This window comes from Anoplopoma fimbria, chromosome 13 (genome assembly GCF_027596085.1).
Source record: "Anoplopoma fimbria isolate UVic2021 breed Golden Eagle Sablefish chromosome 13, Afim_UVic_2022, whole genome shotgun sequence".
Classification (NCBI taxonomy): domain Eukaryota; kingdom Metazoa; phylum Chordata; class Actinopteri; order Perciformes; family Anoplopomatidae; genus Anoplopoma; species Anoplopoma fimbria.
The window spans coordinates 6,001,492-6,018,560 of NC_072461.1; the positions used below are offsets into that span (position 1 = coordinate 6,001,492).

General features: G+C 40.3%; 1 protein-coding gene across 1 annotated transcript in view; it reads right to left on the reverse strand.

The window, feature by feature from the left end:
• Positions 1 to 17,069, reverse strand: part of ntrk2a (neurotrophic tyrosine kinase, receptor, type 2a) — a 79,375-nt gene that overhangs the window by 55,863 nt on the left and 6,443 nt on the right. Inside the window, exons 5-13 of the mRNA XM_054610523.1 lie at positions 15,962 to 16,110; positions 8,185 to 8,318; positions 7,307 to 7,439; positions 7,000 to 7,071; positions 6,578 to 6,819; positions 5,607 to 5,625; positions 5,060 to 5,071; positions 4,085 to 4,122; positions 3,746 to 3,845 (exon numbers count right to left, since the gene is read on the reverse strand). Coding sequence (XP_054466498.1) covers positions 3,746 to 3,845; positions 4,085 to 4,122; positions 5,060 to 5,071; positions 5,607 to 5,625; positions 6,578 to 6,819; positions 7,000 to 7,071; positions 7,307 to 7,439; positions 8,185 to 8,318; positions 15,962 to 16,110 — 899 coding nt within the window. The remainder of the gene's footprint in view (positions 1 to 3,745; positions 3,846 to 4,084; positions 4,123 to 5,059; positions 5,072 to 5,606; positions 5,626 to 6,577; positions 6,820 to 6,999; positions 7,072 to 7,306; positions 7,440 to 8,184; positions 8,319 to 15,961; positions 16,111 to 17,069) is intronic.

Below are 17,069 nucleotides of genomic sequence, written 5' to 3' on the forward strand. Positions count from 1 at the left end.
AATGCTATTATTAGGTTTAATGTTTCTTTTTAAATGACAAAGATGTTTTAAAAGTAATTAAATACTTGTTTAAAGTAAATTTTAGAAAACAGAAGGGCTATGAGGCACCTCATTTTTTTAAGCTGAGATGCTTTGGTCTGGTTGCTATGATACAGAGTGTCAGCAGCAGTAAAAATGTCTGCACATGGTAGTGTTCTCTGGATTAAAGGAAGGCTGACGAATGTAGGGAGAGATGACGGACGTGCAGGTCTGTGTGTAATCATTTCACCTCCATCGCATTGTTGTTCAGCACTTCAGCATAGCATACATGTAGGATCTGACGGTCGGTCTTTCTGCTATTTGTCCTGCCCCTCTTCCACTGTGATTGTAACTGACAGAGACGAGAGCAGCATTTTACCTTAAATTTCACATTTTTCAACTCTTGGCGACCTTAAAAAAACACCAAACGAGCTTCACGCTGCTGCCATTTGTAGCACAGGGTAAATACACAGGGATCCCATTACAAAGAATTAAAAAAAAAAATGAAAATACGTCAAAAAAAGAGCTGCTTTGGCGGTTGCTCGCCATCCCATGCGGTCCAATAGGGCAGTAATGCAATATTGCGCTTATTGTGACACGATTGGTTTAACATGTCAAGAGCAAAGACAAACAACATTTACAGTATTCCACTGAATCTCCATCGAACACCATCGCTACCCACATGGTTAATCTTACATCTGCCAACACAAGAACACACACAACTATATACAGTATATCCATCCTGTGGGTGTCAAGAAGCGGCGAAGAGATCGTGAGAAGCAACGTGTACCAAATGTTTCCCATGTGTTATTTATGAGAGAGGAGCATAATAATGCAGTCAACATAAATATTGTAAACCAGCCTCAGCTTTTTACTCGACTGGCAGAAGGAGACGGACATCCAGAGTCAGTGAGGCGAGTTGTGCTTTTCTCATGCACACCTGTTCTATAAGGTACAAGACCTCAAGCACTCTCTCCACAGTTGTGGCTCAGACGTAGAGCGTATCGTTGGGCTCAATACCTGACTCCTAAAGTCTGCACGTCAAAGTCCTTGGACACGATACAGAACCACATTGCTCCTGAATGCTGCGCCTTCGGTGTGTGAATGGGTGAAAGTGGACATGTAGTGTACAGCACTTTGAGTGGTCAGAGGACTGGAAAGGTGCTAAACAAATGCAAGACCATTTCAAATTACCACTTACTGATCACAAGTACATCATCATAGTCAGCACCGTGTTCATGTTTGTGTGTGTGGGAGGATGCATGTAAATACATCTGCGCACATGTTTGTGAGTTTTGAAAACCATGTTCCTATGACAAAGTGCTGTTAGATTTGATAAGAGCTGCTAGTGTGCTGACATCTGCGGCTATGTATAAATATATATTATTCTGATGATGAACTCTGGTCAGCGGTCAAGTATAGGAAAAATGTGGAAGTTTCAAACAGGGTGGGCACAGTCGTTGCTGTGGATTACTCATAGCTCTCCAACTCTGCGTCTGACTCTGCTGTTCATACTGACACCACTGTCTGAAGAACAGTGTATTAGGGCCATTGCGTAGTAAAAAAACTTAAAAGTAATAATAATGGAGCTGGGGGAGAGAGGCATACACAGAGAAAAAAAACTGATTATCAAGTCATAAATTCATAAGAAGTGCTAAACCGTGGTTAAAACCATCAGTCTAATTTCTCCGGCCCCTAATGTAGTGCTATTATGTTAGCATTTTTCTTTTTGGACCATGTCCAACTGTCAATTGTTCAGTGTGAAGGAAAAACAAGACAGATGATATCTCTGCTTGTGTTGAACCACAGATTACTGAGAATAATGTCAGCAGAGTTTGCTGGGTGGAGGGACGTCTGGGATGCCTAGTCTGCTCAGATAAGTCACAGATAAGCAGATGAGACTGGATGGATGGAGAGTCCGCTACATTATGATATGTTCTGCACTCAGTGTTTAACACTGGCATCTGTGGTGTGATCAGGTTCATTCAACCTTGCAAAGTGAAGCCATGTGATTACTCAAAAAAAAAAGCACACTGTTTTTCATTACCACAGTTCTTTGCTCCACTATTTGTTTTTTTCCCTCATAGTTTATTTATTACTTTAATCTCAGAAGGAGTTTCTCTCCGTATATGACCCCCTCCCCCAGTTCTGTAATTATTATTCTTTTTGCCTCCAATGGCTCTAATACACTGTTGTAGTCTCTCTCTCTCTCTCTCTCTCTCTCTCCACACACTCAATGTCAACATGCTGCAGGGCTCATACATCTGGATGTATGTGAAGCATGAGGACAGGACGGCATGAGGAGAGGAAGTCGACAGTGGAAAGAGAGAAGGATCAAGACTCAAGGGGAGCAATCAGAAGGGCAAAACCGTAATGTGAGCTAGCATCCTACACACAAAAAAGAAGCGCACACACGCGCAAAAATGCTTAGACGTACAAGAAAACACACTTAAACACAAATACTGATATATAGGGGGATGCAGAGAGGCATTAGATGGATCATTTCCTTCTGAGCAACCTCATTCACCTCTCTTGGAGAAAGAAGAAACCGTAAATACAAAAGACCATAAATACAAACACAGACACACACACAGACACACACATACAATGTATGTACTAGCTGCTTCATCTGTCTTGCACCCCTCCTCTCTGGGGGGTCATAAATCAATCAATGCCAAAATACTGCACTTCAACAGTGCAAACTGTGAGTCACACACACTCAAACACACACCCACACACATACACACACAGGTAAAGGCACATGTGGACCTTCACTGCATCAAATTCTAATGGTTCGAGCAGCGCAAAACGGTTATCTATTCCTAAAACAACTGTTTAAACAGCTCAAAATTACGTCCTCAGAATATTGATTTCTTGGGTTGCTTATCATGAAAGCATTAAGCTTTTTTAACCAAACTAAGCAATTCCAAAGTCAACTGAATAGAAGGAACAGAAAACAGTTCTTACGCCAAGCTTATGTATCTTGGGATTTTCATAAAGTCTCAACTTGAATCTCTTTTACAACCAAAAATGAGCCAGTGGAAATCAAAGATGATCCTCTGTATGCTTGCAGTTCTTTAGCTGCACATTGAACACGTCTACATTTGAAAAAAACAGCATTACCATCGGTATGTACGTAGAAAAGGAAGGAGTGATGGAGGTGTTGTTAGTGCACAAAGTATGAGGAATTTTCAGCATAGCGTCAGAATGAGCAAAACAAAGACAAATCAGTCTCAGGAAGTCAGTATGATAAATATAATAGATTAGTTACACTTGTAGCCCCTGCAGAAGTCACTGCAGTAGTAACATCAACATGACAAAGACTGCAGTTTAGTCGACATGCATGTTAATCACCCGATCAACTTTCTGTTTCCACCTGAACGGGATGGATTCATTGACACATGATGGTTTGCACATTACAATGAGATTTATTGTGCAACCACTAACACAAATTTTGAGTTCCAAACCCATAAATTAATTTTGTTTTCTTTTTCTTCATCACTTCAGTTGTCTTCTGCTAACCTCCGTAAAAGACGAGTCAATTTGGAAGTCATAGCATGTGATTTTGGATAAATCTTTTGAAATGTGTTTTTGATGTATCCATGAATCCATCAATGTCCACAAACAACAAATCGCCATCTTTTTTGGCGGGGATCATTTCTGTTTATTAACTAAGTCACCCCAAAAGATGGAAACCACCAATTCAGATACAAGTCAGAAGTCTTACCTTTGATGCCAAACTTTGAGTTCCCTCCAAACTTCAGAATAACCAACATTAGAAGGAAACCCGTGAAGGCGACAGCAGCAATGCCCACCACCACGTACACCTGCACAATTTTAAAAAATAGACTTATAAATCTCCTATACTGAAGAGACAATCGCACACAATACACTCACAAACCACAGGCAGGTTTTCTAAAGTACTGATGTATCTTTGAATGAAAAAATAGATTGCAGCTTAGATGTTTTTAACACACATATTCAGAAGGCACAAACAGTCAAAAGCGGACTGAGGCAATCAGTAAAGAAATAGAAAAATAGAGTACAACAGTAATACGTGACTTACAGCAACTCTGTCTTCAGGGGGGTCCACAGGGGGGCCCTCTGTTGATGGAGAGAGAGAGAGAGAGAGAGAGAGAGAGAGAGAGAGAGAGAGAGAGAGAGAGAGGAGAATTGATTTGCAGCCGGGGTGAAGGACAGTATAATAGTCAACTTTCTTGAGTAAATATGAATTGTTGGCAATTTGCTTCTGATCACATTGAACAGCTTGTTCAGCGGGTGAATTTAGTTCAAGGTGGTTAGTATTTAGCACTTTGTTAATTGACAGAGCCATGTGTGAGAGCCATTACTGATTCCTATAATATAAGAGGGAAGGCTTATGTTAGCAGCTCTGTCCCTCTCTTCTAGCTCCCGCAACCTCAGCCTTATTATCTGAGGTACGTTTGGCAAAAACTTTGGTTGGCCCTCGTCCTCTAAAGGCTCTTCCCTTGTAATGTTAAAAGTCGGACATAATGTTTAAGCATACGAATAATTAAGCATTAATCTAAAGTATTGTATGTCAGGGTTATCCTTATACATATTACTAACTAGCTCTACACTGCAATTCAAGAACATTGCTGTTCCTTTATTTACATGTTGCCTGTGACGCACAGCTTTAGTCTCAGGTGTTTAACACAATGTGTTTAGCCAAGTGTATATTTAAGAGCCTTTTACAGTGTTCTCATTTTAGTCAGCTGAAAACATTAAAAAATCAGCTAGAGACAGTGTTTTCAACCAACTTAAGGGGCTAACATTGGATGAGTTAAAGCACATAAATTGTCATTTCATCCAACAAAATCGATATTCAACGGCTAGAAATGAGAAGCCTGCTTTTGTCAACCTCCGTATGAAATCAAGGTAAATCTGCCACCATTATCATTGTTAACTGCATATGTGCTATGCCAGAACGGAAAGCTCGATAGGCGTATTAACGTTAACTTCGGTGGGCAGGGCTTAGCGATGTTTGTGATCGGGAGTGAGCAAATAAAAGGCATGGCAGTACCTGTGGTTACATCTGCAGGAGGGCGGTGGTGTTGGAGAAGCAGCAGGAGAGAAAAGAGACAATGGAGACAAATTAGGTCCCAAACAAATCAATATCCTTGAAGTGTAAATTATTTGACATGCATTCCACAAATAATGTTGTCAGTCATGCCTGTTCTCTGAGCTTGTTTTAAAAAACATATTCATCACTCAAACACGATACACAAACCAACAAACAACATATATTTTACATGCACAACATCAGAAAAAAAATATATGTAACATTGGGGACACAGTGTGGGAAAAAGACAAACAACAACCCTAATCCCTAGCTGCAAGGATGTGTAGGTATGTAACGCACCCTCAGCAACTTGAAAGAAAAAAGAGAAAGAGAAAGATTTCTAAAATGTAATTTGTGTTAATTTATGAGGATGAAAAATAACGAGATGTTAAACAGAAAAAAATATTGATCTGAGAACAGTGACACTATGAAGACACAATGAATCTTAACTGGATGTGTTGGATTTGACACTTTTACATTTGTAGCGAAGAATATTTATTTCACTCACCATAATAGTAAGGATCCTTCTCCGGTCCTGCACATACAGACAACAAAAAACAGGTTACGTTTGAAAATTAATTTAGATCAAATATCCCTTGGACAGTATTCACACTCTTGATTAAAGTTATATATACGTATATCTGACATGTTAGCCATTTGCCCGATAGACCCAGGGGGGTAGAAAAGTTTTCACCGCTTTATTGCTCGGAAACTCAGCTTCAATTCTGTTATCCTTCATTCAACCACCTATCTGCATCTTCGGAAAACCATTTCATGCCAATGAATATCTTGCACGTCACATGTCTATTTATTATTATTATCATCTGCGTACTCATGTTTAATATGCTAAAATCTGCCACGTTCTGTGTTCCATCAATTAATGATAATTATGACAGCTCCTACATTAAATCTGGTGACTTCCCATAATTGCATATAAAAAACTGCGAGTATGGCATCCCTTTTTTGCCCAAAATTTGTATTATAATCAAGCTGTGGGACGGCCTCAGTTAGAGGATCGTGCTTTGAAAGTGTAAAGGAAGAAGCTTCTTCAGACAATGGTCAAAACACTCCCTATTTGCTGAATTTACTCAATTTACAATCTAGGCATAAAGAATGAGGAACAAAAAGAGAGAAAGATTGAGAATGGCACAACCTGGAACAATAACTGAAACTGTAAAGTGATTGCAGCTCTGGCTACAGCTGTGGCTGGAGGCAGAATGTTTTCAGATTGTCCGTCCATCCGGTCCATTCTTGAAAGCGGAATATCTAAGAAAACGCCTGAAGGGAATTTCTACAAATATCCGCTTGCACACAAGCTTGAACTGATTACATTTTGGATATCAAATGTCAGTGTGTACTCACAAAGCACATGTTTTGCCATATCTCAAGACTGAATATGCTAATGATGACAATTGTTGAATAATGTTTTAAGCTCTGTACGTTTTGTAGAAAGTAAAAGCTTGATTTTCTAAAAACAACATTGAGCTCCTCACCATCCCAGGGCTTGCGCATAAAGTGAGCATCCACCTCCTTTTTGTCTGAACCGAATTTGTTTTTGGCCGAGAGCTTGTAGCGCCCATTGTTGAGGTGGGTGGGGCTGTCCAGCTGCAGGCAGCCGTGCCACTCCCTCTCTGTGACGTCATGAATCATGGTCATGATGAAGTCCCCCTCTGTCACCGCTTTATCGTCCAGAAACCACTGTAGCTTAGGCTCTGGGTTTCCTGAAAAAGGTAATGAAGACAATACAAGAGACTCTGTGATTCTCATTGTTCAGATTATTTTATTATGAGTCTCTTTTTCTGTGCTTTTCTAGTAATTACTGTGATTCCTGTTTACTGTGACACAATTTAAGATTTTGATTTATTTAATGCCTAAGGACATGATGACGATGTCTGTCTTACCTGACACGCTGAAGGGGATGCACCAGTGATGGTCAGGGATTGCATCACTCAGTTTAGTGATTTTGGGAGGGACTGAGTGTAACAGAGAGAATACAGACTTTTAGAGCAACAGTGTGAGATACAAACAGTTAAGACTGAAAATTAGATAGGAACAAGGAGCAATTTAGAGGTAAAATAGTGAAGCATGCAAAAAAACCAGTTGTCTTCTCTAGCGTTTAATTCTACTGTTTAAAGACTGCACTGATGAACATTTTGACCCACAATAATCTACATTGAATTAGGACTGGTTGCCAGAGGGCAAACATACAAAGTATATCCAGCAGCAGCGAGGACTCTTTCTCTCCAACGATGTTCTCAGCTGTGCAGCTGATCTTACTGTTGTGGTCCAGTGATGACAAGTTGGACAGTCTTAGCCACGAGATCTGGCCTGATGTCTCGATCTGAGAGGGTAAACGCATCCATATATCAGCATGAAGATTTGGCTATTTTCTCAACACATACAAGTTTGTTTAACTCATAGTCACATAACTTTTGATTATAGGAATACTATATTTTTCAGAATATTCAGAATTGCATTTTTTCCTACTATTCGTCAAACTCTTGATGGACCAAAAGTCGCTTCCATATCAGTAATTGCACACTCCGGTAGCTCATCCCACTCTCTTTTTACTATTTTCATTACAAAATCCAAAGTCTGCATGTGAGTTTGCTTGTGTACTGACGGCATAGCTGAGCTAAGGTACCAAATGTCTATGGGATCAAGGATCAGTGAGGCATTTAGGACTGCAAAATGTCTTTATTTTCCTCATGGATTTTCTTTTTAGTTTTATTTACATCTGAAATAAATAGGAAAGGTATAATTTTACTGAGCCCAGGGTGACTTCTTCAGTTGGCATGTTTTGTCAACAGTATAAAACCCCAAAGATGTTCTCTTTACTATCATACATGACAAAGAAATGCACGAAATCCGCACATCTGAGAGACGTGAACCAGCAACCCTTTAACATTTGTGTTTGATAAATGACTGAAACAATTAATATGAATAATTAATACTATTTTTCTGTCTACCAATGAACTTACTAATTGTTTCATTTCTCAAAGCTTTAATATGGAAGGCAAGTAATGTGATATGACATGCGTAATCCAAACATGTCTGAGTTTGTGTTTCAGTGTGTGTGACCTGACCTCATAGTTGGAGACCAGCGCCATGTTCCATATCAGCTCAGGGGAGGGCACCCCGGAGGTCGTACAGGACAGATCCACATGCTCCCCCTCCATTCGTGTCACTTTGGGTGGGTTCAACGTTGCCATGGGAACCTCTACATACAACCAGGGGGGGTGGGAGGGAGGAAAGGCAGAAGAGGAGGGTGCCGAGGAGGAGAGAAAGAGGAGGAAGCAAACTTAGGATTCATGGCCAACTCTTGTCTTTTCAGTTGAAACACAAGGCACGTAACAACCTCGACAATAAGAGTGGAAGAACAGGCAAACACACACCCACTACCCACAGACCCCGAATTCAATCTGCTTCTTTCCCTCTCTCTCTTGCTTTCATTAAAGCACACTCACCCCAATCAAACAGTCAGACAAAGAGACAGAGTTCAAACACGGTGATGGTTACACTGATTACTAGTGCATGTTTTCAGCAGCCCAAGTACTAAATTGATTGGACACAGTCTGAAGCTTCAGTCAAAAGCAAAGACGCTGGTGCTGACCAGGAGGTGACCTGGGTATGACCAATCAGACTCAATCAGAGTCTTGCCACCCTCATCCCATGTCCAACAGTATCCCTGATAAAAAGAGATGAGAAGGGGACAAAAAAAAGTTTGAAGACGAGATCCAAGAGAAGAGGAGAAGACGAGACAATGAGCAAAAAGAAGAGAAGAGACAAGAACAATGAGTAAAAACAGAAAAGACGTGAAAACAAGACAAGAACCAAGAGCAGAATAGATGAGAAAACAAGAACAAAAAGAAGAGAATAAAATAGAATACAAGATGGCAGACAAGGGAATTAAAGAAAGATAGAAGACAAAAGGGTCGGAGAGACGACAACAAAGAGAAGATGAGGATACCGGAGGAGAACCAAGAGAAAAGGAGAAGAAAAGAGAAAATTAGACAAAAAGAATAGAAGTGAGAAAAACAAAGAGTAGAAAAGGTGAGGAGACAAGACTATAACCAAAAGAAGAGAGGAAGAAAAAACGGCAAAAAATAAAGAGAGGAGAAGAACAGAGCAGGATAAAAGATGAGAAGCAAAAGGAGAGGCGATAGAGAAAAAGGAGAACAAAAAGAGAGGGGAAGAAATGGGTGTCGACAGCTCCTGCTGATAAACTGGACAGATTCCTTATCGAACCCTCTACTCTCCACTTCTCCCCCCCCCTCCTCTTCCACCTCTTCTGTCCGTCAGCAGACTGCTTATCACCAGGGCAACCCACTTATCACTACGGCAACCCACTCAATCACTGTGAGACGCCACTAAAAACCAGTGATTTCAGTGGTGGCAGGCCAGCTGCCATATCAGGACCACATATCTGAACAGGCTCTCAATAAATCAGCTTTCTACTGACTCGACAGCCATCTGCAGGTCACACACACACACACACACACACACACACACACACACACACACACGCACACACACACACACACACACAAAGCTACACCCTGCAGCGCCTACATCACATTGAAACGTCTGTTTTGATGTGAGTGCAGTTATCATGACCTGTCAGTATTAAGAAAATGATTTACATGTAAAACTATTTGGTAGTCAAACCAGCCATGACATCCTGTGTGATTGTAATCCTTCAGCGGCACGGATGTGTTCACAATCAACAAGTGGGATTGAAGAGGAATTTACCGTAATTAGCATGGCAGACCAGCCTGTGTCAGTGACAACACATGAGTCATTCCGTGGAAAGATCTCTGTATTATGTGCTTCAGCGTTTGGCACGTGCTACAACCCACCTTCAGACAGTTGTAAACATATGGAAAATACTGACAGTCAAGTGTCTGCAGAGGGTGAGCCAACTAATACAAAACATCCATGACAAATGAGAGGAGGCCATGCACAAAAATGTTTTTCATTTAGTTTTTTTACAAAACAATTCCAACTCAAGGCCCACATACTAGTGTTCAGATGTCTACAAAATAAAACCTCAGAAAAATGCTAGAACTTGGCTTTGAATAGTTTTGCCAGACTACGATTTTCAATGTTAAGAAATAATTTTTGTGATTAAAGTCGAGATTAAATAAAAAATGCCTCTTTTATCCCTTTTAAATTTCTTTGTATCAACCAATAGTAACATGACTTCCATCCATCAATCAATCACCAACTTTTAGCAACATTGGAGTCACAGTCCTCTTCAGCTCCATATGGCTCTACATTCTAAGCCGCCCATTTTCTTGAGGTCCATATGATTTAAATCCCAGCTGTCACTGTACATCGCTCAAATATTCAGTTTCACTCTGAAATGCTCACCGTACAGAAGCTAAATCCGCTCAAACTTCTGTTTCACTGGGACTTTCAGCCAACATGGACAATGGTTGAAATCATAACAGCTTCTGATCTCAGATGTCAACATATTTTCAGTTTTTTTTTCTCTATTTGCTCAGTTAATATACACCTGCATTACCAGGAGAAATAGAGTACAGAAAGATGACAAAGGAAAATCCAAAATGCAGTTTTCTTGTAAAGCACTGGGCCTCCACCAGCTTCAACAGTTCCAGTGCTCGTCAGCGTACTTTGGATTATCCAAGTCTCTGCACTCTACTGGATGGTGAATCCTCATGGCCAGTATGGAAGCATCTGCATAAATTGTTTCTCAACTCACTAATTCAGGTTTTTTCTTTACTCTGCCACCAATTTTTACTTAAAGTAAACTCTTGCAGTAACAACTTTGATTGCAATATCACTCTAGATTTGAATTTATAGATTCATGTGGCTCTGTACTTCATGGTAAGATGGGGGCGTATCGATTGGGAAGTTTTTTTTCAATAGTCTATGACTTGACTTGTTTTAGCGCTGGATATATGCCAGTCCTTGGCACTCCTTGAATTCAGAGTACCTTCATTCACCAGGAGGATGTGCTATGAATGGGCTGTGAATTACAAGCGCAGCATCGGCGACATGCCCTGGTGATGTGGAGCTGAATAGCTGCTCACAGACCATATTTAAAAGCAAAACATCCGCTCTGGGTTGAACCTTCTGCACAATACACCACAGCCTACTTCAGCCTCATTGTTGGAGGTGTCATTGTTGTCAGCTCCTGTTATGGGACACAATAGGTGCATCCACATTGGTGTTTAGAGAAGTGTTGATGTGTGGATTTCTGATGAAAAGCAGGAGAGAGAGGGAGATCTTTCATCTTTCACCTGGGTCACACCGCTGAACTGTTGCAACTGGGGCCTTTATAATGGCCAGTAATAATAATTGAAAAAAATTATTAATTCCATTTATAATTAGTTTAGACAGTAAAAGGTTAAGACACGCGTTGAATTTCAGTGTCCATTTTGCAAACGTTTTTTTTTCCTGTCAAAAGGAAAAAATCAGTAAAATGCTGAGTTTCTAAATGAGCCTCTGTATTATGAGAGGCATTCACAGAGTAATTTCTGTTCAAAGACTGCAGAGAAATAGGAAGGAGAATGGGAGGCAGAACTGGCTGAGCAGCTTTGAAACCCAAAAACTGTTACCATAAACTGTCCTCAAATCTGTCAACACCTGCCTAGCTGTATCTGTCTGTATCTGTCTTTTCATGTCGAGTTTCATCATTTTTTTAATTCTCACTTTCTACAATTGTAGCACAACGTGGCAACTATTAGTTGGGGTCGGGGAGATATTGTATTTAAGGCAAATATATTAGGGTTAAACATATGATGATGTTTAGGTTTCTAAAAAACATGGTTAAAGTAAAGGAAACGTCATTAATGGTCAATTAAAGCTGAAACTTTCGTCTCCTGCATTAAGGGCAGAAACACCCATCCATCATTGCGACCTCCACACCCTTTCGCTCCACCTCTAAAGGACACACTGCTTCCTGCATTTGCATTGAGCGTAAATCTTGAGGCGCATAACCGTCTTACATGGACATAATTCCTCATGATCCTGAGCTGGTTCAGCTATGCATCATTCTCGTCATATGAAGGACCACTGTTCAATTAAAAAAATGTAACGTCACAATATTCCATCTTTACACTAGAACTTTTCTTCCCCATTTCAAATTCTTAGCAACTGCTTTCTTCCCTTTACCTTAGTGATGATTAACTGTATGGTTTTGACCAGCTATGCTCTTTGTTTTTGAAGCTGTTGTCCGTTTTACACTCTCCTAAATCCTTTTCTTTGCAAAATCTCACTGCTAAATGACAGCAGCATTGCCTAAAAAGGACTGCAGAAAGGCCAACTAAACATCGTGTCCATTACCTTTTAAAAAAAACCTGAAACATCAGGACTGCTAGGCATGAATAACATCCTGATCTGTTTCCGTCAATTTGCCCTGTGCGGATTTTATTTCTGCTGTTTAAGTTCTGTGTTGATTTAAAGTTAAAGTTATGCAGCTTTTGTGTCTTGTTGTTAAATTCCTTGTTATCGAACAAAAAAGTGAGAGTGTACTCCCTATAGGAAATTCACACATGTGAATAGCATCTGCTGCCCACAGACACAGGAGCCATCTGGCCTTTTTGGTCAGACTTTACTGCCAGATTACAGCTCCAGTCTGTGGCATGCATTTGTGTTTAACATATGCAACTGTAAGAGCACATTACACAAAAGGAAGGAGCAGAGAGATACAGAAAGTTTGACACATAGATAGATATGCAAGTATATAGTTACACTGTACAGTATAGCCAGGCATAAGCAAAGGAGACAGAAGGAAGAAAAGGAAGGATGAGAGCAGAGGAAATAACTTGAACAGTGGAAAATGGATGGGAAAAGGTAAATGAAACCTGATAGACAGTCTTTAAGCCAAACAAATGGACAGAAAGACAGAGGGGGAGGTAGACGGATAAAGACAGAGGACACCAGTGCTGTGATGTGACCAGCAGAGGTTTGGTAATCCATCTGCTGTCATTTCCACGACACCTTTGTTGTGGACAGCTGGTTTCAATGAAAGCTTTTATATATTTGAATCATTTAACAAAAAATCTGATTAAGCCCCATAAATTTACGGTGTAATGAGTACGATGGTGGTTAAAGCTTAAATGTCTTGACATTAACAAGCATGACCCTGAAGTGATCTTACAACTTAATATAGAGTTGTTAAAGGGAATCAAACAAGAGTTGGGAGTTTATAGTTGTTTTTTTTATTGTTTTAATTGTTGTATTAACAAAGAACTGAGTGGGAGTGTTTTTAAAACCTGCAGCTGTTTGGACCCCAACATTTTATGCTGAGGGGCACAGTCCACCTACTGTAGCATGGGACTGCAGTAAGTATCGGAGCATCGTTTTTTTTGTGAAGTTTTGTATGTGTCTGCAGTAGGAACAGTCTGTTTTTGCCAGCGTTTCCAAGTGGAGCTCCAGCAGAGAACAGTCCACAGAGAGAAGCAGGCACCGAAACATATGCGGGTGGCCTGAGAGATCAGTGTCAGCCCGGGGGCATCGTTGGGCACTTCCTTTGCTTTGTGCCTTCCTCATATGTCACTCCGAAATGTTCAGCCAGACAGGGACAGACAGTCATACATGCGAGCAGACAGAGAGATGGAAAATGAGTAATAAAGAGGAGGAAAGACAGCCTGAGAGAGGGGGAGGCAGCAGATAGCGAGAAAAACTGACATGGAGAGCAAAAGGCCAGCAGTTTGGACTTTTTGTGTATCACTGTTAGCCCTGGGGCATCATTTGGCATCCCTGCACCACCAGGTCATCTTCCTACTCATATGTCACACTGCCAGGGGGTCCCCTGCCCACCTCTCCAGGGGCCCTGCTGTTACTGTGCTAATGCCAAAAATAACCCCCGCTAATGGAAGGGAGGCAGAGGGGACGGATCAATAGCAGTTATCAATGACATGGTTAGCTTCCTGCATGCTAACTTATTGTTTGTGTCCAGATTGTTCTGAGCTATTTTGGACCAGACGACAAAAATACTTTCAGATTCATGTTCTGGCTTATTAGAGAGGACATTTGATTTGTCCAACTGAGGCCTATAAAGATTTTCTGACTGCTGTTATTGTGTGTTTTATAAATTTAAATCTTTATGTATGTTATGTACAAACTGGAACTGATTGAACTTATTGCCCCGAAGGTTTGAACTATCTGTGTTTCATTGACTTGCTTGAGTTAAGCTCAAACTCTAAATTATTACCAAATGTCACTTTTAGCCAGTTGTGCTTATAAAAACCTTTGTTTTGGACAGTCAGAAAGGTCAAGTTGTAATCTGGCTCTGGTCATGAAGAGGAGAGTCCAAAATAGAGAGATTTATACAAACTAAGAGAGGAAGAATAAAGCATAAGCTGACTGCTGACATTCAAGCTTGTTAAACACTCCCATAAGCAAGTACATAAAAGGCTTGTGGTCTGTTGAAGTCTGTCTCGACAGAAAGCGTGCTGGTTAACTTGACATTGTAGATAACTGAATGCACTGCTACTGGAAATAGAATTGTGGTTTGTAAACAGATAATTCCTCAAGGGAATACAAAATATTGTTTATTTGCAACTTAAACAAAGATGTGACATATTCTCATTAAGTTTTTGCAATTTAATCTGTAGGAAATGTCTTTTATTGCTCATAAATACGTGATTATCGCTGCTGCAGTTGAGTATTGCAGCTTTCCTTACGTCCAGAAAGAATTCCTTCACTAACGACCGAAACATGATGATTCAGAGAAAAAAGGGAATTAAATCTAGACAGCAGGTCACTGGTGCCATAGGACATAGAGCAGATGGTCTTTACAACATTTCATTTTATGGTCATACATGCAGCAAATTTTCTCCACTCAGCATCTTCAGAACTCGCTGATGTCATCTGTGTGTTGATTCACACAAACACTCCCTCTCGATAAAACATCTTCCTGCTTCTATAAGTCCTGCACAGTGACCTTTCTACACCTACGAGCAAATGTCTGGTATGACTGTAACTAATTTATAAGATGACATAACCTCTCACTCAGTGCACACAAACACTACTCTGTAGGTCACATATATCACTCTTCTCCAACTGTCGGCTAATCGATGCATCATATGAGAAAATTCCCTACAGCACAGAGATAACGTCAGCCTGTTTACTCTCAGCTCTTTTAATGACAGCCTGTAGAAACCCTACTACATTTTTAAGCCCTCTATGAAAGCAGGGCTCTAAGAGTGTGTGCGCATGCAAGCTTTCATTTGGACATTTGTTTGCTTGTTCATGTGTAAGACATTGTAGCCTTTTGCACTGCACGGTGTCAAGAAAAATTACAATATACATGTTAAGCAGAGTCCTGCGTAAGTGAAACACAGTATGTGCAGCATCCTCGCTGAAGCTTGTGAAAGTTCACATGTACCAGCTGGTGCTGATTACTGCAGTGGCTATAGTTAATGCATGTATTTTATTCTTTGCACAGTTATCCTCATAGCTTTTACAGTAACAACAAACTTTCTCCAGTTGTTCATTCCCCACACACCTCCTGTGAATACCAACCAAACACTTAGCACACTTGCAATAACAAGTTTTATAGAGTATATGACCCACATTTAACCACACACACATTTATGCAAACACATACATAAAAACAGATGTGTCAGACACATGCAAAACATATGAGAGAACACATAATCAGAAATAAAGATTTGTGAAAATCCTTCTAGAGGAAACCATTAGGGTAAGTGTTTTCCTCCAGGTACTTCAACACTTTGCATTCTGCTACAGCTTGTGAATGTATTTTCCAGCTTGTGTGTGTGTGTGTGTGTGTGTGTGTGTGTGTGTGTGTGTGTGTGTGTGTGTGTGTGTGTGTGTGTGTGTGTGTGTGTGTGTGTGTGTGTTTTGTGTGTTTTTGTGTGTCCTCACCACAGTTAGGTAGTGTCAGTCTGGACAGCAGCTTGCGTCCTCCTCCATCCTCAATGCAGCGCAGCTCCTGAGTGTCTGCTTCCTCTCCTAACCACAGCTTGATCCACATGTTCTCACAGGAGCAGTGCAGAGGGTTCCCTGTCAGGATCCTACACACACACACACACACACACACACACACACACACACACACACACACACACACACACACACACAAGGTCAAGACACGTCGAGAACAGTGAGTAGTACATTTGACATTACAAAGCAATAGCTCAATTGAATTGTGCTACTGTCCAAGTGGCTTAAAGGAATAGTTCAACATTTTGGGAAATGTGCTTATTTCCTGCAATAAACAGATACAACTCATGTCTGTTTGTTAAATACGATGCTTCCAACAACAGCAAATTAGCTTAGCTTTGTGTTAATACTGTAAAAAAGGGGAAACAGATAGTATGGCTCTGTTAAAAGAACCACGAACAAAAAAAACAGAATCAACCAACCAGCACGTCTTAAGCTCCCTTATTAACATATTCAATATTATTTGTGTAAATGTAATTTGACTCTTCTGTTTATTGTAGAGATTAGACAAGATGGTGCTGTTTAGTTTTGTGACCCATGGAGAGAGCCAGGCTAGCTGTTTTCCCCTGTTTCAAGTCTTTATGCTAAGCTAAGCTAATCTAAATAACTCCTGGCTTCATATTTCACAGACAGATATGGTATCAATCTTCTCATCCGACTAAAGTCAATAAGTGTAAAATGTCCAATTATTCCTTCAAGATGCTGTTATTTCAATGTCCAATGAATGTTCTATGAATGAAAAATAATCTATTGAACTATTTGAACCTTTAAAATGGCCAAATTCTCTCTCTAGAAATGCAAAGTGTATACTTTCCCATCCATTTTACTTTCTCAATATCTCTCGATGCAATGTGAAAATTACTGCTTTATTACAAATAATACTAATATATAATGGGAGACTGGGTAAAGGGTATTGGGGTAGCAAGTTTTCCTTTATTGATATTGTCATTGCCAATCACACATTTACCAACCCTTGGGGGTTAATTGCTAATCTCTGTATCCACCCTGTTGCTATATAAATCTAGATAAT